The following is a 24,522-nucleotide window of genomic DNA, read 5'->3' on the forward strand; positions in this document are numbered from 1 at the left end:
ATGTCTTTTCTACCAGCTAGCTGTATAATTTTCTGAGAAAGGAGAACAGGATTTCCTAAATGAGTTTGTCTCTAAATTGTATTTCCTCCCTTCTTTTCATGCCCTCCTTTGTATTTTCATTTACAACCTGGGCAATTTAACTTCTGAATGACTAGATAGCATTTAAAAGGGTGTTGGATGTCACAGAATGAACAAGTAACAAAATACATCTGTTCAAAATTCTTTGTCTCTTTTCACTTTGATTCAAGTGATCTGTATCCTTACTTAGAGTTGAAATTCACCTTGCCACCTCATTTCCTCCTTTATTAGGTTTGCCTTTGAAATGCAGAAGTTCACTTGAGCAATAATTCTCTCACTTTTGAGAACCACTCTAACAAAAGCTGACCTTTTTTTTAAGCAGCTGTTGATTAGACAGTTAAACATCGAGGCAGCACTCGCATGATAGTTCTCAGTCTGATGTAACTTGGAAATAGAAAGCTATAACAACCTGAGGTTGAAATGCTTTCAAGCAATTGAGCTTAAAGTTCCTGAAAATTATCTTGTAGGGCTTCTTCTCAATTCCCCACATTCCACCCCCCACCCCTCCCCCCACCCCCGATTTTACATCTGGCTAATTTGCTCACTTCAGATTGGATTCCTGAGCACACTGGCAGTGTGAGAACTGTTGTGGAACTCATCATTATCATTCCAAGCCTTTAATTAACCCACTTGAAAGTGGCTTTGTCATGTCTATGAGCAACAGAAAAGCAATTGACTCATTCTTAGAATAGGTGTATCATAGGGGAGAGTAATGAGTAATACTGTGCTCTTCACTAAAGCCTCATCGGTCCAGGAGCATAAGGAACATTAAGAACACAGATCCTCCAGTAATTCTCTTTGATACAATAGTGTAGGTATTACTGTTTTCTCACAGCTAGGTAAATTAGACATAAAAAGGTGAAGTGATTTGTACGTGTTCCCATGAAAGGTCAGTGGCAGAACCAGAGGTAATCCCTCAGTGTGAATGATAAGACCACTCTCTCCAACAATTGCTTTGAGAGCAAGGACCCTAACGTTTTTTTCAGTCAACCGCAAGACCTATTTTGATATAGTCAGAGGTCTCAAAAAGATGCTTCTTTTCACCTCTTTGTGCTTGCCTTGGAAAAAAAGAATCACTAGAAACAGTGAAAGAATTAGAATGCTTTTGAAGAGATAAGGGACAGTATAATTCTTATTTTCTTTATGTTGTAAGTAAATGACTAATCACTTTATTCCATAAATAAGAACTAAAATATCTTTCACATTTACAAATTGTAATTCAACATTTCATAAAAATCAATCTCCTCTGGAAAATTAGAAACATATACCATTAAAAATTGGTCAGACAGGAACATTCTATGCCATCCATCCATTCAATAAATATTTATTAAGGACCTGTTCGGTACTGGACACTATTCTGGAGGCATGGGATACAACAGTGAACACAAAATTCCTGTCATCCTGAAACTTACAGTTTAGGTGAGGGAGACACACTAAAATCAAATAAATAGCATTTCACGCTCGCTTATCATCATCTGAATTGTCGCAGAGAAGGATCCTTGTGTTCTGCTGTTCCTATCCAGATCACATTTGAAAAATCACTCGGGAGGGAACGCGGATGGGAAATATCCAACACACTGATTTGTAAATGCTTGATGGAGCTACTAAAGTAGTCTTATCCTCTCGTCTCTGGATCTGAAGAAATAAATACATTACTTCCTTATAGGAATAGTAAGACCCAGAAATTTCGAAGACTTATCTTTATGATCATCAGAAAGAAATAGAGTCTGCATGAACATCTGTCTTTCATCAATTCTATGGAACAAAAATAAAAACTACAAGTGTACATCATTTGGGGGTTTTCTAGAGATTAGTTGCTACTTTCTCTTTTTATTAATGTTTATTTGTGTTTTGTATAATCACATGAAACATGGAGATTGGTTTCGTTTTTTGCTTCTCACCCCCAAATATTTTATCCGTTTTGAATAGGACACTACAACAATGATTAATGTAGAATATTTTTGTGAAATACTGATTTCAGATAAGATGGCCTACTGACTATTTTCATGTAGTTTTTTTCATGTAGTTTTAGTCATTCAGAAAATATTGATGTATATTCTTACTATGATATAAGAAGCAATTAAGCATGATACTTCATTAAATTTTGCATGAAAAATATAAAATGACAGGTATTTTTTTCTAAAAATGAAATTTTTTTAAATAAAATTCTAATATATATAGCTTTTGAAGTATTGAAGTAAAAGAAAGTATGAGCTGTTCTAGTTGAGCAAAATCAAACTCAAGAATAAGTTTGACTTAAATAATTGTAGGGAAAAAGTTTGTTTTAGAAGGTAATTTTGTTCATCTACTCTTTTCATGAGAATAAGCATATAAACTAATTTTATAAACTAATACGTGTAATATATATTTTGATAAATATTATATAAACCTCCTTATTAACAATTTTTTTTACTTGAATGGGGTTCTAATACAGAAATATTTTTAAAAGTGTAAAATGAGCTCAGAAATTAAAGCTATGAGTGATAAATGACCAATATTTATTTATTTGTTTGGTTTTTTACGTATTTACTTATTTATTTATTTACTTACTTATAATTTATTTTTCTTTCAAGTTTTTATTTAAATTCCAGTTAGTTAACATATAGTATAACATTGGTTTTCAGGAGTAGAATTTAGCAATTCATCACTTACATATAACACCCAGTGCTCATCACAAGTGCCCTCCTTAATGCCCATCACCCATTTAGCCCGTCCCCCTACCCAGCACCCCTCCATCAACCCTCAATTTATTCTCTATCCTTAAGAGTTTATGGTTTGCCTCCCTCTCTTTTTTTTTCCTTTCATTTCCTTATGTTCATCTGTTTTGTTGCTTAAATTCTACATATGAGTGAAATCATATAGTAGATAAATGACCAATTTTTAAAAGCTAAATGGAATACTTTTCATACGTCTGATCTCAGTTACAATTGAAAAAAAATTGTTCAGGAAATTACTGTTATTAAGAGTATCTAATATTGTTTACATTTTTCTTGTAGGGAAGGGAAAAAAAAAAACTCCTTTAAAAACTGTTCCTTCTTTAGTTTTAGATTTAAATGGAAAGTGGATTCCTGTCCAGTATTTAAATTGGTCCTGGTGGTAAAATTTCCTCTCCAAGAGGACGGTGGTTCTTAAATGTAGTCAGGATTGAAATCACCCAGAGGGCTTGCTAAAGTGGTTGCTGGGCCCCACCCACAGAGTTTCTGATTCTAAAGGGCCCTGAGGCAGTACCTAGGAATTTGGGTTTCTGAGGATTTCCCAGGTGATGCTGATGCAGCTGGTTCAGGAACCACATTTTGAGAACCACTCCATTAGGATGAAATTCAGCAATCACTAGGAAAGCTGGAGTTTTCATAGCAACACTTTGAATGCTTTATGTCAAAACCATAATGCAAATATAACCTACTACCTTAAATCATTTAAAAATGCATTGTTGCTGGTGGGCCATTTATGTCTGGGGTTTTTCTTTCCTACTTTGCCTTGCTTTGAAGTTTGAGCTATCAAGCATATCTTCATTATAATAACGAAAGGTCTTTTATTGATTTTACTGTGATTTTAGATAGACCCTAATGAATAGGAGACCAGACCATCTGAAAATTGAGCGGGTTTTTTGGGGGGGGTGCGGGGGTTGTCCGTTTGGTTGGTTGGTTTTGGTGAATTTCTTGTCATTTTGTCCATCTTTGTCTTAGTTTGGCCACAATGGAAAAAATAAACTGTTTTCTAAGAACTGTAAAGAATTTATTTTGGATATTGGATGAATAAAACCTATATATTTTTTAAACTCCTTTTATAAACATGCTCCTTTATCAACTCCTTTGATAAAGTAGAGTAATGTTGGCATTCTAGGCTCCTTTAGTCCTGTAGGAGGAGGGAAGGAACCAGGTCATTACTTCCCTATGATTGTAGGTATGAGGAAACAGTCCTGAGATCTCATGCTTTCCTTTGTGTCTGAGGTCGTTAGTCTGGCAGTCCACCCATCCTCCACAACTGCCTCTCAAGGTGCTCAGGGGTTTGTGTCGTCTCTTTCCCAGGCTTACTGATTTGTATTTCCCAGAGTGACACTCCCTCTGTTCACCTTCCTCTCCATTGCTATGCTTTCCTCTTGGCCATGCTTTCTTTGAGGCATTCTCTGTTTTGTGTGTGTGTGTGTGTGTTTTTTAAACTTTATTAATTTATTTTGAGAGAGAGAGAGAATGTGTGTGTGAAAGAGCAGGGGAGAGGCAGAGAGAGAGAGAGAGAGAGAGAGAGAGAGAGAGAGAGAGAGAATCCCAGGCAGGCTCCAGGCTGTCAGAACAGAGCCCGATGCAGGGCTCCATCTCACGAACCACAAGATCATGACCTGAGCTGAAATCGAGATGGTTAACTGACTGAGCCACCCAGGTGCCCCTGAGGCGTGCTCTTCAGATTCTTTTGGAAGTCCAGAAAAATAAACATTAGGTCTTTCTCTTTCCACTCTAGTTAAAATCCAAATTCTGCAAGATATTATGGACAACCATGCTTGACTAGGGAACAAGAAAGTCTGGGAAGGAGAAAAAAGAACTAGCATTAACTTTAAGAAAGACTGAGGTTTTCCAGCTAATCCATTTCTTTACACTCTGGTGGAGAATCAGTACTTTCTTCTGCTTCCCATAGCCTTATCTATAATACTATATAGATATTGTATACATAATATCAAACCCATGTCTGTAATACTCGTCCACATTTTCTCCCCTCACTTTACCCCTCACCCCCAACTCTCTAATGTGCTCACCCTCTTCTGGAAATGCCACCATTTCTGCATCTTTCACTATTTAACCTCAGATTTAATTTGAAAATTACTGGGGGGGTTCCTGCAACCTCGATTTACTGATTGAAGTGGAGAGCAAGTGATCCTCTCTTTTAGAAATGCCAGAAGTTTATATGCTTACAAAGGGTCTAAGTGCACATACCCCTGCCACAGTGAATATTTTCTTGCTGAGACCACACAGTTCAGTCTCATGTGAGAAAGCCTTTTCTTCTTAACATGAGTTTGACCCTACTCCAAACACAATCATAATCCTGGTATCAACTAGAGGGACAGTTATTTCTTCTTTGGGTTATTTTCTTTATAAGGGACTTTGTAGTACTGAGAGCAGCTCTGGACAGTTGGCACCATTCTCAAATGGTTTCTCTCTATCCCCCAATTCTTTTCCTAACAGAAGGGGAAAAGAATAAGAAGATCTTAGTTTATCATGTCAAAATTAAGAGAAAAATTCCTTAATGGCTTGCATTTGTATTAGCTTCTGCTGTAGATTGAATGTTTGTGCCACCCACCACCCCCAAATTCATATGTTGAATCCCAACGTCCAGTGCAATGGTGTTTGGAATTTTTGCGTTTGAGAGGTGATTAGGTCATGGTGGTGGAGCCCTCATGAATGGGATTAATGCCCTTATACCAGAGACCTGAAAGATCCCTTGCCCTTTCCACCAATGAGGTTTTAGTGAAAAGACGCCTGTCTATGAGGAAGTGAGCTCTCCCCAGACACCAAATCTGCTGGTGCTTTTTCCCTTCAACTTCCCAGCCTCTAGAAGTGTGAGAAGTAAATGTGTATGATATATAAGCCATCCAGGCTCTGGTATTTCTGTTTAGCATCCCAAACAGACTGATACAGCATGCTAGGGCTGCTGTACCAAATTACCACAATTTTGAATTTTTTTTAAGTTTGTTTATTTATTTTGAGAGAGACACAGACAGCACGAGTGGAGGAAGGGCAGCTAGAGAGGGAGAGAGAGAGAGAATCCCAAGCAGGCTCCGTGCTGCCAGCACTGAGCCCAATGTGGGGCTTGAACCCATGAAGCTGTGAGATCATGACCTGAGCTGAAACCAAGAGTCGGACGCTTAACCGATGGAGCCACCCAGGCGCCCCCAATTACCACAATTTTGATAGTCTAAAATGGCAGACATTTATTCGCTTCCAGTTCTGGGGGCTGCAAGTCCTAAATGAAGGTATTGGCAGAGCCATGCTTTCCCTGAAAGCTCTAAGGTAGGGTCCTCACCTGTGTCTTCTTTGCTTCTGCTGGTAACAGCAACCCTTGGTGCTGTTGGCCTTGTATCAGTCCCTGTCTCCTGTTATTACATGCATTCTCCCTATGTGTCTGTGTCTGTGTCCAAATTTCCCTCTTCTTACAAGGACACTAGTCTTTGCATTAGGACCCACCTTCATCCAGTATGACCTCATCTTAACTGAATACATCTGCAAAGACCCTATATTCAAGCAAGATCACACTCACAGCTGTTGGGGGTTAGGACTTGAGTATGTCTTTTTGGTGGACACAGTTCAACTTCAATAGTATTCTCTGCTCAAACTCCTACGTGGGCATTTAGTATGATTGCACCTTCCAGACCTGTCTCTCTCTACCCATCTTCTGTGACTTTCTTCATGCAGGTCCCCATCTCCCCTAAGAATGGCTTCCTCATGACATCCTCACCTCCCCCTTCCTGCCTACGGACATTTTATCCATTCTTTAAAACCTTTATCAGATGCATTTTTTACATGATTCTTTTCCTAGTGCTACCACCAAATGTGATCTCTTGCATTCCTGCCCGTATTTTCCTTCATATTAATTACATTTCTATAATTATTTTCATTCCTCCAACTAGAAAGTAGATTGCTTAAAGAAAGAGAATAAGTCTTACTTATCTCTATAATCCCACAGTAGTGTTTTTTGCTTTCTACATAAAAGAAACACCAAATCAGAGAAAGATGCATGTTTTGAAAACAGGTTTGTGTATTTTAAGCATGTTAGAAAAGGTAAACACCTTAGTTTATATTCTCCTGCTGATTTCTCTCTGCTTCTAACAGGAAGAGTGTTTGCTATAAAAGCATTGTACAATTATTAACGTAAACGTACAAGCCAATTATTCTGACTTCAGGCTCCAGCACACTTTGTGATCTTTGGAAAGGCAGTTGCTTTGTCAGTTTTACCAATTAATACAAGTGGAACTCACATGAAAAAAATCACATGAGAAGTGCCAAAGAATAATTATTGTTGAATATCATTCAAGTGCAATTGCTTGATTTTTTTTTTTACTCCATCCTTATTTGGACCCAAACTGAAATGAATCAGAATTCTAATGATAGGAAGATAAATGTGAATGGTTTAATAAGGGATGCTGCTAAAAATAAAAAGCCTAAATCTGTCATCTTTATTCCCTAATCTTGGATTTATAAAGCTGCACAGTATTACATAAAGACTTAGCTGTAGTTATACATGTTTGTGTATATGGTTGTGTATATAGTACTTATGAGTGTGTATGTATTTTATGTATATGCACAAATTTTTATTCCTGTTTAAAGTTGTATATGTATTTAAATTGCAAATATGTCATGACTAGTAATGAAGTGCATGATTTTCCTTCCCCCCCAACACATAATGAAAGATCTCTATGCATTCAAGGGAGTCTTTCCTTGTGGGAGTTATGTCTTTATTCTTTTATAAGGCTAACTGCCAATGTTTTGATTTCTTTCTCCCTGATATATATATGCATATATCTGCCCATGTATTACATTGCATTTTTTAAAACTTTAATATTATGAAAGGGATAAATTATCTCAGGCTAGTTTTTCTGTTTGTAGTAATGAGCTAATAAGAGTTTTTTTATTGGTAAAATTCTTTCATCACCATTTACCAAGCAGGTATGGCGAATGTAGGCATCATGTCCACGCCATGTATAAAACGATTGCTACAATTTCACCTAATAAAGACTGTTGTGGATTGTAAGTATTTCTAGGTCCCAGAGATTTTCTAACTATAACATTATTCCTTTTTAGTATTCAGTGATGATGCCCATGTTCAGATTCTCATTATTAGTAACATTGATGGATGGTTGGTTTTCCAGACCATGTTGTATAGTGACATCAGGTAATTTCAAATACTGTTGTGAGGGTCTCTGTGAGCTAAAGTTATATATCATAAGATGACTGTCCTTGTATGTCTTCATTAACTCTTTTCAAGTTTTTAATTAAGATTTAAATTACATTTCTCATTGTGATGGATTTCCACAGATGTGCTATACTTGTCTAGAAACTTACCGTGTTTTTTTTTTTTTTCACATTTGGTTATCAAATATCAAAGCACATGATATTAAATGATGCTCTTGCTTCTTTGAATTCTGGGGTTGTTTTTCTTTATTCATGTCATATAAAAAAGTATGTGGCAGGGAATAGTAGAGAAAATTGGCTAAAGTAAAGAGCCCATCACTAAGAAAAAAACTGATGTTTGTGATTGGCAGCATGGTCATTCTGGGTAACATTTTTAATAGGAGTGCATATAGAGGGGACTAAATCTTTAAAAAAAAAAAAAAACCCAAAACTATTGAGCATATGTTAATTGGTCTCTGAGAATTTATACTGTGCTTCTAGTACACTGTAAACTTGGACCAGAGAGCTCTGTATCGATACCAGTTATTTTCACATGTTTTAGAATCATTGAGGTATTATTTACTTTTGTATTTTGTTTATATAATATGGATGCTATCCTTGCTTCACAGGGTTCAAGCCCACATTTATTGAGTATTCAGGTCCTTCTTCTCCAAATAGCTTACAATACAGCAGAAGAGATATAAGTACATGAATTAACTATGAAATAAGAAGAGAATATTAAAATATTTTATTTCTGGGGCGCCTGGGTGGCGCAGTCGGTTAAGTGTCCGACTTCAGCCAGGTCACGATCTCGCGGTCCGTGAGTTCGAGCCCCGCGTCAGGCTCTGGGCTGATGGCTCAGAGCCTGGAGCCTGTTTCCGATTCTGTGTCTCCCTCTCTCTCTGCCCCTCCCCCGTTCATGCTCTGTCTCTCTCTGTCCCAAAAATAAATAAACGTTGAAAAAAAAATAAAAAAATAAAAAAATAAAAAAATAAAAAAATAAAAAAATATATATATATTTTATTTCTACAAACCCTGGGAATTCTACCATCATCTGATGTCTAACTATATTTCTTTGGCCTCTGTATTTTATCAAGGAGGAAACAGAGAGATAATTCATTGAGATTTAAGAGTTTTTGCCCAATAAATGCATAATGAATGTTGTTCACTAACTTGTTTCTTTAGCAAATATCTATTGTGTCTATTTGGTGTACCAAGTTCTGTTTTTGGCTCTGAGAATGTAGAGGTTAAGACAAGGTCCTTTTCCTTGGAGAGACATAATATTAACTAAGATACAATATGAGAAATTTTGCTATCTAGGTATGTTACAGGGCACCATCTGAACACAGAACAAGCAAGAGCAAACTAGGCTACTTAGTCAGGAAAGGCTCTCAGTCACAAAATAATGTAAAAGATATCTAGGCAGAAAAAAAATGGTACAGTTATTTCTATTTTGTTTTTTCTTATTATATATTTTTAATTTTCCAATATATTTGTAGATTACATATATAATTATGAATAAATTTTATTTTAAATGTTTGAACATGTGAGAGAGGCCTCCACATCTTATTTTTTTAAAGTGTCTTTGAGAGTGCCATTATCTTCAATAAAACAAGAAAATGTAGAATCATCTCATTAACACTGCAGGAAAGAGAGAAGTCCTGCTGTTTCTGTTAAGCAGTACATACTAAATGAAAATTATCTGTATAGATTTGTACTATTCATTATATCACATAAAATGGCATTGTTGATTTCTTAAAATCATTATGTTAATTTTAATACTATAAAGTAACTATAAAGAAGTAAAAGTTTTTAATAAATAAATTTATAAGAAATTATTCAAATTAATGTCTTACATTGGAAAGCTATCCTTTGTTTATGATTTAAGAGTTCTGATATTTATATTTAATTTATTAAACAAATATGTATTGAATATCTACTATGTGCCAGACACTGTTCTAAGCCTTGGAAATATAACAGTGAACAAAAGGGATGAAAATCTCTGTTCTCTAAGAACATAAGCTTACTCTGTTGTGGCAGGGATAGTTAATGAAGAGATTGATAATAAAATATGGTATGTCAGATCATAGTATGCTATGGGGAAAAATAAAGGAGTAAATGTTGTTGGATGTATTAGGAAAGATGGACGAGGTCATTATTCAAAGCATGTTTATTGATAAGCCAGTATTTGAAAGGAGTCCTGAAGAAGGTGAGGAAGCAAACCATGCAGGTGTCTACAGGAAGAGGATCCAGAAAGGGAACACCTACAAAGCCTTGAGATGGATACACGCTTCTCAGGCTGAAGGAACAGTCAGGAGCCCCGAAGGGCTGGGATGTTGGGGAGGTACCAGAACAGTAATGAGAAAGGTGTAACAAGGCAAGATTCTATTGGCCTCATTGGCCATGGTGAAGACTTGGCTCTAACTCTAACTGAGATGGCAGCCATTGGAGGGTTTTGAGTCGAAGAGGCATGATTGTACCAAAAAGATGACTCTGGCTCCTGTGTTAAGGCTAAACTCTGGGAGACCAGGGTGACTCAAGGAGACCAGTTAAAGGCTATTGCAATATTCCAGGTGAGAGAAGATGGTGGCTCAGGGCAGCGTGGTGATGGAGATCAGATGATAGATACATGGTTACACCTAAAACCTGATCATTACTAGTCACTGCTCCCTGCCCCCCATCAGTGAGTTCCACTTTAAGTATCTCAGTCTGGCTTGCCTTTTCTAACTAGTACTTTCTTCTAGCACTTCAACTGCAACACATTTTTTAAAAGACATTAGAAGGTACAATTCATTGATCCTACCACCTTTTCATTGTCCCTCTTGGCTTCATTACCTTTGTAATTCAGCTTAGCTTCCATGGGCCCATTGAAAGTCCTAGCATGGACTCTTAATTTCCACATTATCTCTTTTTGGTGTGTTGTTGACCTTGTCCTGAAACACCACAAATCCCATTAATTACAATTCTGTCTACTTATACCTGGACCCAGACAGCTGAACCTCACTGGAGAAAAACACACAAACATGCGTACTGACCTCGCTTTCACCATCACAGAAAAGGAGCTCTTAGGACTTCCTGACAATCCTACTACATTTTCCAAGTGTGTTCACTTTCCCTAGGTCACCATCTCATATCTTCTCTTCCTCAAATTTCCAACACCTCCTTTCTCATCCTCATTATCAGCTTCCTACTACACTGAGAAAATAAAAGTAACCAGGAAAAAAACCAAAACTTTTCTGTGTTCCCATCATCAAAACTAACACCCTCCTGAATCTGCGCCCATAGCTCTGCTGTCAGTATGGTTGAATTTGTTTCTATCTAAGGCAAAAACCTTCCACTTACATCTTAGATTATTCCATTCTCACCTAGTCAAGATGTTGCTTTAGCAAACGTTCCAGCTCTCTCAAAATTAAACGAACATGATGTTACAATTCTCATCTTTAAAAATACCTCCCATTTGCCTTATCCATTTGTCTAGCTACCACCCTGTCTCTTGGCTCCCCCTTATAGTGGTGCTTTTCAAGAGTTGCCTATACTCATTGTTTATACTTCTTATCCACGCATTCTTACTTCAACTTATTACATTAGGCTTTGGTGTCCACCATTCTCTGAAACTGTTGCTGTCGAGGTTATCAGTGACTTTTAACTGTCACTTCCTGGTCATCATTTGATTCAACTGTCATCAGCTTTTGACACAAATGATCACTCCCTCCATCCTGAAGTTCTTTCTTCATTTGGCTGCCAGGACCCCTGATTTCACTGGTTTTGTTCCGACCTCCCTGGCGCAAATTTCTCAGTCTTCTTTTCTGATTCCCCTCCTCTTCCTAAATTCTATTGGTGTTCTTTGGATCTCTTTTCTCTGTCTGAGCTCACTTTTAGGTCATCTCATTAGGCTCATGATTTTAAGTACGACACATATACTGATGACACCTCAGTACATAGTTCCATTCCCAAACTCTGCACAGAACTCTTGATAAACACATCCATCCAACAGCCTGCTCATCGTCTCCTTTTGCATGATATATAAAGTTTCATGTGTCCAAAATCAAAGTCTTGATTTTCTCTCCCTAAATATGCTCCTTCTGCATTTTTCCTTAGTTACTGGAATTTCTAAGCCTTCAGTTGCTCAGGTCTATACCGTTGGGGTCCATCCTAACTCCTTCATGCCCTAGATGCAAACGGTAAACAAGTCATGCCAATTTTACCTTCAACAAACTTCTTAAAACATATGCTAATGTGCCTAAATGATTATAATAATTCTATCCTTTGAAACATATTTAGAATTTTAGAAGCACCTATAAGTCACAACAAATTTCATGACTACAGTTTGTGATAAAAATCTGTATAATTCACATTTAGTCAAGAATGAAATGTAAATGGTTTTCTTGAGTGAATTATAAATATCCCTGAAAGCCAATCTAAAATAATAGCTTTAGAAATGATTTGCTTTAGAGCAGCATCAATGGAATGAATATTTAATTTACCACGTTACCACTTACAAGTATAATGTTTATGAAGTTTTATAGGTCCTGGATTATTGTTTAAAATTTATCTCCATTCTTAATAATCACAATTTGAGTTAACATCTTAAGAATAGTACAAAGACTTATTTATTGCTCTGTAAGTTGATAAGAATACTATGAAACCATACTGCTTGAGTTCAATACTGGCTCTATCATTTTCTAGAGACATTATCATGGGCAACTCCCTTAAGTGCTCTGTGCCTCAGTTTCCTTATCTGTAAAATGGGGATAATACGAGTGCCTACTTTAGGATTTCCTGGAAGGATCAAATGAGACCATGCACTTAAGTGTTTAGGATTAGTGGCTGGCACAGGGTAAGAGATTGGAATGGTGCCAGGAATAAGAATTATATGTGGATTCTTTTTACTAGAAGCCCTCAGGAAACTTGAGGCATAAGTAGAATACCTGAAAGGTTAAAGACATTGCAGGGTCAGGAATTGTTCAAGACAGCCATAAAAGTGATATGTGAAGGCATCATGTATTAGTTATTTACAGCGTGAGAGAACTGGCAACAAATGTCATAGACATTCAAATGGGAGAGAAAGATTACTTCTATCAACAGAAGTTTAAGACAATTTGTGGTGAAATTTTTATTCTGTAAATGCCATTTCCACTCCTAATAAAACTGAGAAAAGCATGAATTCTGACATATGAATATTCAGAAGCATAGGACTTTAGTACAAACTGCTAATGTAGAGAGCTTTGATTAGATTCCATAAGAGAAATTCCTCTGAAATATAAATACCTATTTATTTGTGTATATAGAAGCTGCCATTTATATTGGTACTGTTACCTACTGAAGTATCACACTGCTGATCAAGTTGTTTTAGATATGCATGTATTATAAATCTATTATAGGTAGTATCAGTTATGTATCTCTGCGGGTGTTTCTTCTTCCTGGCTCAATTATACATTTATCTAAGACATAAATTTAATCAACAGATAGTAAGTGAACACCTACTCTGGGAGAGACACGGTCTTCTCATGAGAGGAACATATATATTGCCAAACAAAAAAATGTAAAATTGATATGGTAATAACAGCTGATCCTTATAGTTTCTTTATAGCTTTCAAATGGACATGCCTTACTGAAGTGTAATTAATCACCATTAACCCCAGAACTGTGAAGCTATGTGTACAAGTGGACAAAGTAATTTCAAAGTTTAATCCCAGGAAAGGGGGAAAAAGAGACCTAAATCCTTTTCCCTTCTCTTTCCCTCTAGTTGGCCCGTCACAACAAACTCTTACAACAGATGCTCAAACCAGGATCAGATCCAGATGATGGGGACGAAGCCTTAAAATATTATGCCAATCACACTGCACAGATTGAGGTAACCATCAATTATTTCTTGAAAGGGATCAACTGTGAAAATATATGTTCACTTTCTATTTCAGGACATTTTCATAATTGTTTCCTAGAACAATGAAGCAGAATTGAAAAATGTAAACTGGAAAAGTATATATCAAAAGATAAGATGTGAAGAGTCATCTATAAGAAATCGAGGTGCATATCTTTCAAAGCAGTCTTTGATTTTGGCAGATAAAGCAGTCTTTCGTTTTCGGCCAGAACTATATCTAAATTTTCTTTTGTAATTAATGTGACTTTTGTTTTATTTTGGTCATGGAAGCAATCATTGCAGAGCAGTGGTGTTTTCATGAAAAGATTATTATAATAGAAGTATCATTCAAGAAAAGCATGCTCGGTAAAAACTCTAAAAGGCTAATTGAAAGAGATCTCTGTGTAAGACAGTGTTCAAAAGTATGGAAGGCGCTATAAAGTCTTCATATCGATAGCATAAACTTGGAATGATTTATAGCAGTTTCCATTTTCAGTACGCAGCAATTGATGCCCTACCCCCTAAATGAAACAGTATTTAATAGCTGGTGGCAACTCAGAAGATGGAGGTCAACATGGACTTATCATTATGTGTTGTGAGACCCATCTGGCTGTCATTTACTAGCTATGGTATCATTTTGACACTAGTTGGCAGAGCTAATCAGGCAGAAGTGAGCAGAGTAGTTGACGCTTGTCACTTGTAATTTACATTCATACATTTATTCACTTTGGCAGGTATTTTTTTAGTTTTCAGCAGAATGCATGATGGGTAACACTGCTATTAACTCTCAGGGTATATTATCACTACACCTTGTTTCCTATTGCCAAACATTTGGCATAATGAGCATTATTACCTCATATGACAGGATGGATCTCTTGCTCATGTTTATAGACATGAATAATACTGCAGCCTTGGTGGGAGACTTGACCCTGGTAGAACCCATGAGCTGGACCAGAAGCAGAAACATTCTTTATTGCATCAGGTGCTTAGAGACAGAGAGGCTGGCCAAGTCAGGAAGCTGGGGAAGTTGATACAAATTTATCACCAAACCACTTAGGTTCTGAGGAAGGTCCCAGAGGTCACAGTACAAAGCTACAGGATTAGAAGAGGTAGGAATAGTAGGTGGGCTGGGTGGGTCAGAGGAAGGGTCCAGTTAATACCTGTGTGAGAGATGGCAGCTATCATTTGAGGTTGGATTTTTACTGGTTTCCCAGCAATGAGGAGGTATTTCACTGCAAACACACAACTTTAGTTAATTTGTTAGCAGATCACTTACTCTCCATCACATACAGAAGATAATTCTGTGTAATAAGTGCATAAACAAAGGGCGAAGGAAATGTAGAGAAAACAGCAATTAACTGTGCCTGGGGAGTTTCAGGATGGATTTTACAGACAGTTGCCAAAAAAATATATTAAAGATTGAGTAGAAGTTTCTTCATTAAAGATTGGGCACAGAATTTCAGATAGAAGTAAATGAAAGAAAGATGTGAAAGAACATATGAGTGGGGGTGTCTCTTTTCAAGAGAACAACTGTGAAAGATGATGGTATTGAAGATGACTACACTGGAGAAAAACGTGTGTGTGCGTGCGTGCACATCTCTGTGTGTGTGTAGGATATTTATAATGCTCCTTATAAAATGTGATCACCTAAGGAAAAGGGTATGGAAAAGGACACCCCTGGGCTTCTGGTCTGAATAAATAAGCAGAACTGGTGTTGTGCATTGGGGGCCTAGCTCTGAGACCCCAGAGAAAGGAAGACCATTTGTTGGTTCTTGGATAAATAGAACTTGAGGTGACTTTGAGGCATGCATGAAGTTAGGTACAGAAGTCCAGGGTTCAAAGGAACAGTCTGGACTACTGATCTAACTTATACATGTTGACCAGTCCTCATGCTCATTGGAAGACCAGCTCATATGCCCTACACAGAGAGGCCTCTCACCCTTCTATCAGGCATTCATTAGTTTCATCCCACTGCACCTCCCACAACAGTTTGATCATGCTGTTAAATATATCATATTGGAATATGTGTATTATGTATCACTTGTCCCTTCCTTGAGGCAGGGCCCATTCTTGATCATCTCTATATTTCCAAAACTGACACTGTGCCTGGAGCACCACCATAATAATGATTATTGTTGAAAATAATAGGTTTTCTAAAGTTATAGACTGAAAGACACTGGGAAATTTGAAGGACCTTGTGGGTCACCCATCCAAAGAGAAATTATTCTGTAATGATCCTGCTTCCACTTCCAAAATTTCCTGTGATAGAGATCTCACTACTTCAGAAAGAAACAGATCCAATTTTGAACAATTTGAATAATTAGAAAGTTATTTTTTTATAAAGAGTGCACATCAGCCCACTTTAATGTTTACCCAGTGTTCAGAACATTTGCTCCTCCGTCAGCATGATAGCTTGGCTGTACCATTTGAAGACCCATGATGATCACTAAGCTATAGGCTCCTATAGGTTAGGATTCATGATGTTTTTTCACTTTGAATTCCCCAGAGCTCCTTACCTAAGGAGTGAATAGTTATTTGTTGAATAAATATATTGAAAACATTATCCATTTTGGCTTTTTACAGTTAATACATCCCCCTTGTCTGCAGCAATCCCTCTAGTTTGTAGGTGCCCCCTTGTAAAATGTGACAACCAGAATCAAACATAGCATTTCATAAAGGACTGAATAGTTTGGTTTGTAATAAATAAGGCTCTATTTATTTTTCAAAATTAATTTTAATTTTAATTTTTAATTTAAATTTTTAAAAAGTCAAAAGCATTGCACCCATTTTTCCCACATCCTGTCCCCTGACTCTGGCAACCACCAATCTATTGTCTGTATGTATATCTATTGTATGTATCTATTTATATTCAGAGTCCACATGTAAGAGAGATCATGTGCTATTTGTCTTTCTCTATCTGACTTTTTTCATTTATATGAATAATATAAATGGACCCTTGAGGTCCATTCATTTGTTGTCATAAATGGTGAGATTTTATTATTCTTTATGGCAAATATTCCTCTGTGTATATATACCACCATTTTCTTTACCCATTCATCCATTGACAGACACTTAGGTTGTTTCCATAATCTGACTATTGTAAATAGTGTTGCAGTGAACATGGGGGTGCAGATATTTTTCAAATTAGTATTTTTGTTTATTTTGGATAAATATGCAAAAGTGGAATTGCTGGATCACATAGTAGTTCCAATTTTAATTTTTGAGGAACCTCCATATTGTTTTCTACAGTGGCCACACCAATTTACATTTCCACCAACAGTGCACAAAAGTTCCCTTTTCTCCACATCTTCACCAATACTTAATATTTCTAGTCTTTTTGATAATAGTCATTCTAACATGTGTGAGATGATATCACATTGTGGTTTTGATTTGAAGTTTCTTGATGATGAATGATGTAGGGCATCTTTTCATGTATTTATTGCCCATTTGTCTATCTTCTTCAGAAAATTATCTATTCAGATCTTCTGCCCATTTTTTAATCAGATTGGGTTTTTCCGCTATTGAGTTGTATGAATTCTTTATATAGTTTGGCTATTAGCCCCTTATTGGATATTTGATTTACATATATTTTCTCCCATTCAGTAACTTGCTTTTTCACTTTGTTGAGGTTTCCTTTGATGTGCAAAAGCTTTTTAGTTTGATGTAGTCCCACTTGTTTATTTTTGCTTTTGTTGCCTTAGCTTTTGTCATGTGATTTAAATCATCATCTTCAAGACCTATGTCAAGGAACTTACTACCTGTTTTCTTCTTTTTTTTTTTTTTTAATTTTTTTTCAACGTTTATTTATTTTTGGGACAGAGAGAGACAGAGCATGAACGGGGGAGGGGCAGAGAGAGAGGGAGACACAGAATCGGAAACAGGCTCCAGGCTCTGAGCCATCAGCCCAGAGCCTGACGCGGGGCTCGAACTCACGGACCGCGAGATCGTGACCTGGCTGAAGTTGGACGCTTAACCGACTGCGCCACCCAGGCGCCCCACTACCTGTTTTCTTCTAAGACTTTTTGTGGTTTCAAGTCTTCTGTTTAAGTTTTGATCATTTTGAGTTAATTTTTGTGTACTGTGTAAGGTAGTGGTCTAGTTTCATTCTTTTGCATGTAGCTGTCCAATTTTCCAAACCATTTATTGAAGAGACTGTCCTTTCCTCATTTTGTGTTCTTGGTTCCTTCATGGTTAACTAATTGACCACATATGCATGGATTTATTTCTGGGCTCTCTGTTGTGTTCCATTCATCTGTGTTTCTGTTTTTATGCCAATACCACACTGTTTCATTACTATAGCTTTGTAATACTGTTTGAAATCAGGGAGTGTAATTTCTGTCTGTAACTTGCTTTGGCTATCTGGGGTCTTCAGTGGTTCCATACAAATTTTATGACTGTTCCTTTTTTGTTAGGAATGTTTGTTCCATTTGAAAAATGTCATGGGAATTTTGACAGGGATTGCATTGAATCTGTTTATTGCTTAGGGTAGTATGGATATTTTAAAAATATTAGTTTTTCCAAACAATGAGCATGAAATATTTTTCCATTTATTTGTGGCTTCTTCAATTTCTTTCATTGGTGTCTTACAGTTTTTAATATATAGATCTTTTAGCTCCTTGATTAAATTTATTTCTAGGTATTGGAGAGAGAGAGAAAGAGAGAGAGCGAGCACACAAGTGGGGGAGAGGAGCAGAGGGAGACAGACAGAGAGAGAATATCTTAAGCAGGCTTTATGCTCAGTGCAGAACTCCATGTGGGGCTTGATCCCATGACCCTGGGATCATGACCTCAGCCAAAATCTAGAGTTGGATGCTCAAATGACTGAGCCACCTAAGAGCCACTGTTGTGTTCTTTTTGATGAAATTCTGAATGAGGTTGTTTTCTTTATTTCTCTTTCTGATAGTTCATTATTAGTGTATAGCAATACAACAGAGTTTTGTGTATTAATTTTTGTGTCTTGCCACTTTACTGAATTTGTTTAGTATTCCTAACACTTTTTTGTTGGAGTATTTAGGGTTTTCTATACCTAATATCATGTCCTCTAGATATAGTGACCATTTAACTTCTTTTTTTCCAATTTGGATGTCTTTTATTTTGTTTTCTCGTCTAATTGCTCTGGTTAGGACTTCTAATATTATGTTGAATAAAAGTGATATGTGTCTTGAGAACCAGAACAGGGCAGGGTTACCTAGTGAGCAAAAAGTGTGATGGGACAAAACAGAAGAATTAATGTTGATTTCAACACATCATTGTCTTGGTACTGATCTTAGAGGAGGAACTTTCAGCTTTGCACTGTTGGTATATTATGATAGCTGTGTGACTTTGTCAGGTATGGCTTTTACGTTGAGATATGTTCCCTCTATACCCACTTTGTTGAAAGTTTTTACCATAAATGGATGTTGAACTTTCTCAAATGCTTTTTCTGCATCTGTTGAACTGATTATATGATTTTAATGTTTTATTTTGTTACTGTACTACATCACATTGACTGATTTGTGGATGTTGAACATCCCTTGCATCCCTGGAGTATATCCCACTTGATCATGGTATACAGACACTATTTCTTAAATGCATCCTGAGAAATTTTTTTTATGGTTTTATACTTTTGGATCAAGCAAAAAAAAAAACAAAACAACATTTTTCCCCCCTGCAATATAAATAGGTCCAATTTTTCTTTTGTACAATTGACTTCTTTAACCTGTGTTTGGGAATTTTATTTACTGCTACTAAATTTCATTCTGTGTGTGTATTTTTTTCATTTTTTAATGTTTATTTATTTTTGAGAAAGAGACAGAGACAGAGACAGATCATGAATAGGGGAGGGGCAGCAAGAGCGGGAGACACAAAATCTGAAACAGGCTCTACGCTGTGAACTGTCAGCACAGAGTCGACATGGGGCTCAAAGCCACAAACTGTGAGATCATGACCTGAGCCAAAGTCGGATGCTTAACTGACTGAGCCACCCAGGTGCCCCTTTTTTGTGTGTTTATATGATAGTATTCTAGCATTTAGTTTGCATATTTACATATCATTTAGGATAGCTTATATTACAAGTAACAGAACACCAGATTGACCATTGTTTGAACAATAAAAATATTTGATTATCCCACATAAAGTGAAGTCTGTAGGTACCAGTAGTTCTACAATTGATTCAATAACTCAGTGATGTCTTCAGACATGCAGGCCTTTCCTATCTTATTTTGTGTCTTCCTTATTATGCTGGTGATATCTCACCTCAAGGTAGGTTGCAAAAGGGCTGCCAGAGTTTTAGGCATCATGCCCTTCTATTACCTTTTGTTCTAAGTGGGAAGAAAAAGAATACAGGCCAAAACAAGAGTTTTTTGTATTTTGTATTTAGTTTTTTGGCTTTATTATTTTGTTTCTTTCATGTGACTCTCTGTTTTTTCAGGAAGCAAAATCTTTCCTGATTCCCTCTCCCCTGCCACCAGGATATTTCTACTTATGCCTCATTTCCTGGAACTAGGTCACATGCTTGCCCCAATATACCAGCCTGTGGTGAAGGGGAGTAGTAGGGTGGCCTTTCTGGCTTAGACCAATCCTGATTCATTTTTGAGGGATAAGCAGAGTATATAAACATGTACCTTGAGATTTAGTCTAAACAAACCCTTGTTGCATGGTGAATTCGTATGAAAATATTCAGCTAGTTTTTGTTTTGTTTAGTCTAACATTAAACTGTCACAAGTACCAAATAAGACAAATTGACAATAAGGAGTACTTACATCTAGTTATATATTTAAATGGATATTATACCTACAAAAATTTGTTTTTCCATGAGTAGGAAACATTTAATGATATAAAGCACCTTTTTCTATAGAACTCAGGGCACATCACGTTGAGTATGTCATTTGGTCTCCAACAGATCTTTTTAGGAAGAATAAGCTAAGAATAAGATGCAGATATACCAAGTGCTGTGTTTAAGGTTATGCAGCCAATCACTTAGGTCTTAATTCTCTGATGTAGCTCATGAAAATAAAAAATGGGTGACAGAAGTTTAATGTTAGTCCAGAAAGAATAAAGATTTGGGGTTTTGTTATTTATAACATAGTATTTATGATACAGTCATCAGTTAATTTTTCTTTTTTTATTATTTTTTAATATTCACTTATTATTTATTATTCATTTATTATTTTTTTAATGTTCATTTACTTTTGAGAGAGAGAGAGAGAGACCTAGTGTGAGTGGGACAGGGGCAGAGAGAGAGGGAGACACAGAATCTGAAGCAGGCTTCAGGCTATGAGCTGTCCACCCAGAGCCCGACATGGGCTTGAACTTACAAACTGTGAGATCATGACCTGAGCCAAAGTCGGATGCTTAACCGACTGAGCCACCCAGGTGTCCCTAATTTTTCTTAAAGACAACAATGAAAAGTAGTACACTAAAGGATTATTCTAGGGATTTCATGCTGGCATGTTTTTTCAAACTTAACTAATAAAATATCATTCATAAACTCATGCTAAAAACACAAAATAGTCTAAGACTGAAGTGCCCAAAAGCTAAAGCAAATGCACATTAATATTTTCAGATTGTTCGGCATGATAGGACAATGGAACAAATAGTTTTTCCTGTCCCCAATATATGTGAATACCTTACGCGAGAATCCAAGAGCCGTGTGTTCAACACAACTGAAAGGGATGAACAAGGAAGTAAAGTGAATGACTTTTTCCAGCAAACTGAAGATCTCTACAATGAAATGAAGTGGCAGAAGAAAATCAGGAGTAAGTACAATAAACTAAAATGGTTAGTTTTGAGCATAATGGTAGATAAATTGGTACTTTAGGATACATAACAGGATTCATTTAAATTTTTTTTTTACAGCTTATTTATTTATTCTGAGCGAGAGTGTGAGTAGAGCAGGGACAGAGAGAGAGGTAGAGAGAGAATCCTAAGTAGGCTTTATGCTGTTAGTGCAGAGTCTGACGCAGGGCTTCATCTCGCAAACCATGAGATCATGACCTGAGTGCAAACCAAGACTTGGACGCTTAACTGACTGAGCCACCCAGGCATCCCTAAATTGGCTTTTAATTTCTTGCCATTTGATGGTACTCAAATCACTTATAGGCTTAAGAATATAATCTCAGTTCACACCTGAGTGAGAGCTGAGACACCTGTGGCTTAACAGAAACAGAAGACTACATTAGATCATCTTTTAGTGCTGATCCTGTAGTTTTATAAATATTATGAAATGCAAGCTTGCAGCTGTATGTTTCAACTGCTGAACAGCTGCAAGTCTGCTGTCCTTGAATGGGCTCTGACTGGCCTTAACGATCAGTGAATGGGATGGAGAGACATCGGCACCAGCATGCTTGTCCTCTCTTATCTTAAGATCCTATGAGTGAGTAGATTTTTTAATGTTTTCTTGAAAGTCATTCTTTCTTTCAAAATATCTTTACCTTGCCAAGTCAGACTAAAAATTCTGTGACACTTGTATTAAAATAAAGCAATGTTATAATTTTACAGTTAAAAATTAATATAATGCAGGAGCGCCTGGGTAGCTCAGTCACTTGAGCATCGTTCTTGATTTCAGCCTACGTCATAATCTCATAGTTGTGAAACTGTAACTCGTGTTGGGCTCCACACTAAGTGTGGAGCCTGCTTGAGATTCTCTTTCTCTGCCTCACCTCTGCCCCTCCCCTCCCCCCAAATTAATATAATACAGTTTCCATTACTTACATCACAGCAGTCAACTCTATATGGACATATTGAGTTTTAAAATTTTTAAATTCTTTTTTTAAAGTTTATTTATTTGGGGGGTAGGGTCAGAGTGAGAGGGGGCAGAAGATCTGAAGTGGGTTCTGTGCTGACAGCAGAGAACCTGATGTGGGACTTGAAGTCACGAACCTTGAGAACCATGAGAACCTGAGCTGAAGTTGGACACTTAACCAACTGAGCCACCGAGGCACACCTAAAATTTAAAAATTTTAAAGTTTATAATACACTTTAGTTTGCTTCCCCAGATAAGGGATATCATGAGTTTTAAACAAAAATTAGTAGGGGGAAACTCTAGATTAGGTCTTTCCTATCCTTGGGGGATGTTTTCCAGACCAGCAGGCATATGTTCTCAATACCTCCATTCAACAGTGTTTCATCATTCCAGTTTCCTAGGAACTTTACTGAGTGTGGTTTATGGATTTGAGTGGAGCTTGTGACATACCATCTTTGGCTATAAGATTATGGTATGCACTGTTGGGCTTTCTTATAAGAATATATGAAAAATAAAGAAATGACTCTCCCTTAGCATTTTGCCATATAGAACCTTATGGAATTCAGAGAAAATTTAGGGTGTCTAGAACACATACATGAAAATTCAACAATTTTATTTGGGACATTGGAAAAGCACACATTTTATCCCTGACTAAACTAAGTTGAATAATGAACTAGTGCTTGTGGGGTTTGTTCTTTTTTGGATAAATATTTTATCAGTTATTAAAAAACAAATCTGAAAATGAATTTCAATGTACATCTTACATTTAAAGTTTGTAAGCAACTTATTATGAGGTTATAGATAGAAATGATTCATTGGATATACTACAAATGTATGTATCAACATCTTCTATTTTGTCTTAATGTTCAACTTTTCATTTTTTTAAGTTTATTTATTTTGAGGAGGGGAGAGCATGTGAGGGAGGAAAGGCAGAGAGAGAAGGAGAGAGAGAATCCCAAACAGGCTCCATGCTGCCAGCACAGAGCCCAGTGTGGGGCTCAATCTCAAGAACCACAAGATCATGACTTGAACCAAAGTCAAGAGTTGGGCACTTAACCAACTGAGTCATCTGGGTACCCCAATATTCTGCTTTTTAAAATGAAGACTCCTAATAAAAATGATGGAGATGCAGATATTTACAATTTAAGATAGTCAGTCAACTAAATGCCATAGCAAATCATAGCCTGTTTCAGTTTAGTGCAGTTTATAAGTGAGCAGCAGATCCCAGATTGGAATTCACAGAACATAATTTGAAAAGTTTATAATTTCTCCTTGAAACTTGATGTTCCTTTCTCCCTCATGTAACTCCAATATTTTAGATGTGATGTTTAGATAGTAAGAGTTAGAGAATGGACAAGCTCTGAAAAAGTCATGTGGTCAAATTTGTATGCATTTCATATTTGTTCAGTTATTTAGGAGATGTAGATTTAGTAGATGCACCTACTAATTCATTTCTGAAGATAAATACAGAATCTCATTTCTGAAAATATTCAGTAAAGCCTCTCCCACTTATTAGTACTTCCTATTGTATCTTTCATGTTTTTCTGCCGTTAAAAACCCAAGTTTTTAGGAAGTGTTAAGGTTTAAAACTTAGATATTGTAAGGGGTGCCTGAGTGGTTCAGTTGGTTAAGCATCCAACTGTTGATTTCAGCTCAGGTCATGATGTCACAGTTCATGGGATTGATCCCACATTCATGGGATTCTCTCTTTCCCTCTCTCTTTGCCCTTCCTCCCAATCGTTCTCTCTTTCTCTCTCTCTCTCTTTCTCGCTCTCTCTCAAAAATAAATAAAACTTAGATATTATAAATCATGAGTTCCCAGTAAGCAGTATTATACCATGCTATTAAGGTTCAGAATTTCAGGTAACTTTGGGTCATAGGAATATTCATCAGACATAAGTCTGGTTTGGGCTTTTTTTTTCCTTTTCCTTTTCTTTTCTTTTCTTTTCTTTTCTTTTCTTTTCTTTTCTTTTCTTTTCTTTTCT

General features: G+C 36.6%; 1 protein-coding gene across 4 annotated transcripts in view; it reads left to right on the forward strand.

The window, feature by feature from the left end:
• ITPR2 (inositol 1,4,5-trisphosphate receptor type 2) overlaps nucleotides 1-24,522 on the forward strand; it is a 509,643-nt gene that overhangs the window by 375,092 nt on the left and 110,029 nt on the right. For all 4 annotated transcript variants that reach the window (XM_040488604.1, XM_040488605.1, XM_040488607.1 and 1 more), the window contains 2 exons: nucleotides 13,702-13,809; nucleotides 21,359-21,551. In XM_040488604.1, the coding sequence (XP_040344538.1) occupies nucleotides 13,702-13,809; nucleotides 21,359-21,551 (301 nt within the window). The remainder of the gene's footprint in view (nucleotides 1-13,701; nucleotides 13,810-21,358; nucleotides 21,552-24,522) is intronic.

This window comes from Herpailurus yagouaroundi, unplaced genomic scaffold, assembly GCF_014898765.1.
Source record: "Herpailurus yagouaroundi ecotype Mexico unplaced genomic scaffold, PumYag 166, whole genome shotgun sequence".
In the NCBI taxonomy this organism is placed as follows: domain Eukaryota; kingdom Metazoa; phylum Chordata; class Mammalia; order Carnivora; family Felidae; genus Herpailurus; species Herpailurus yagouaroundi.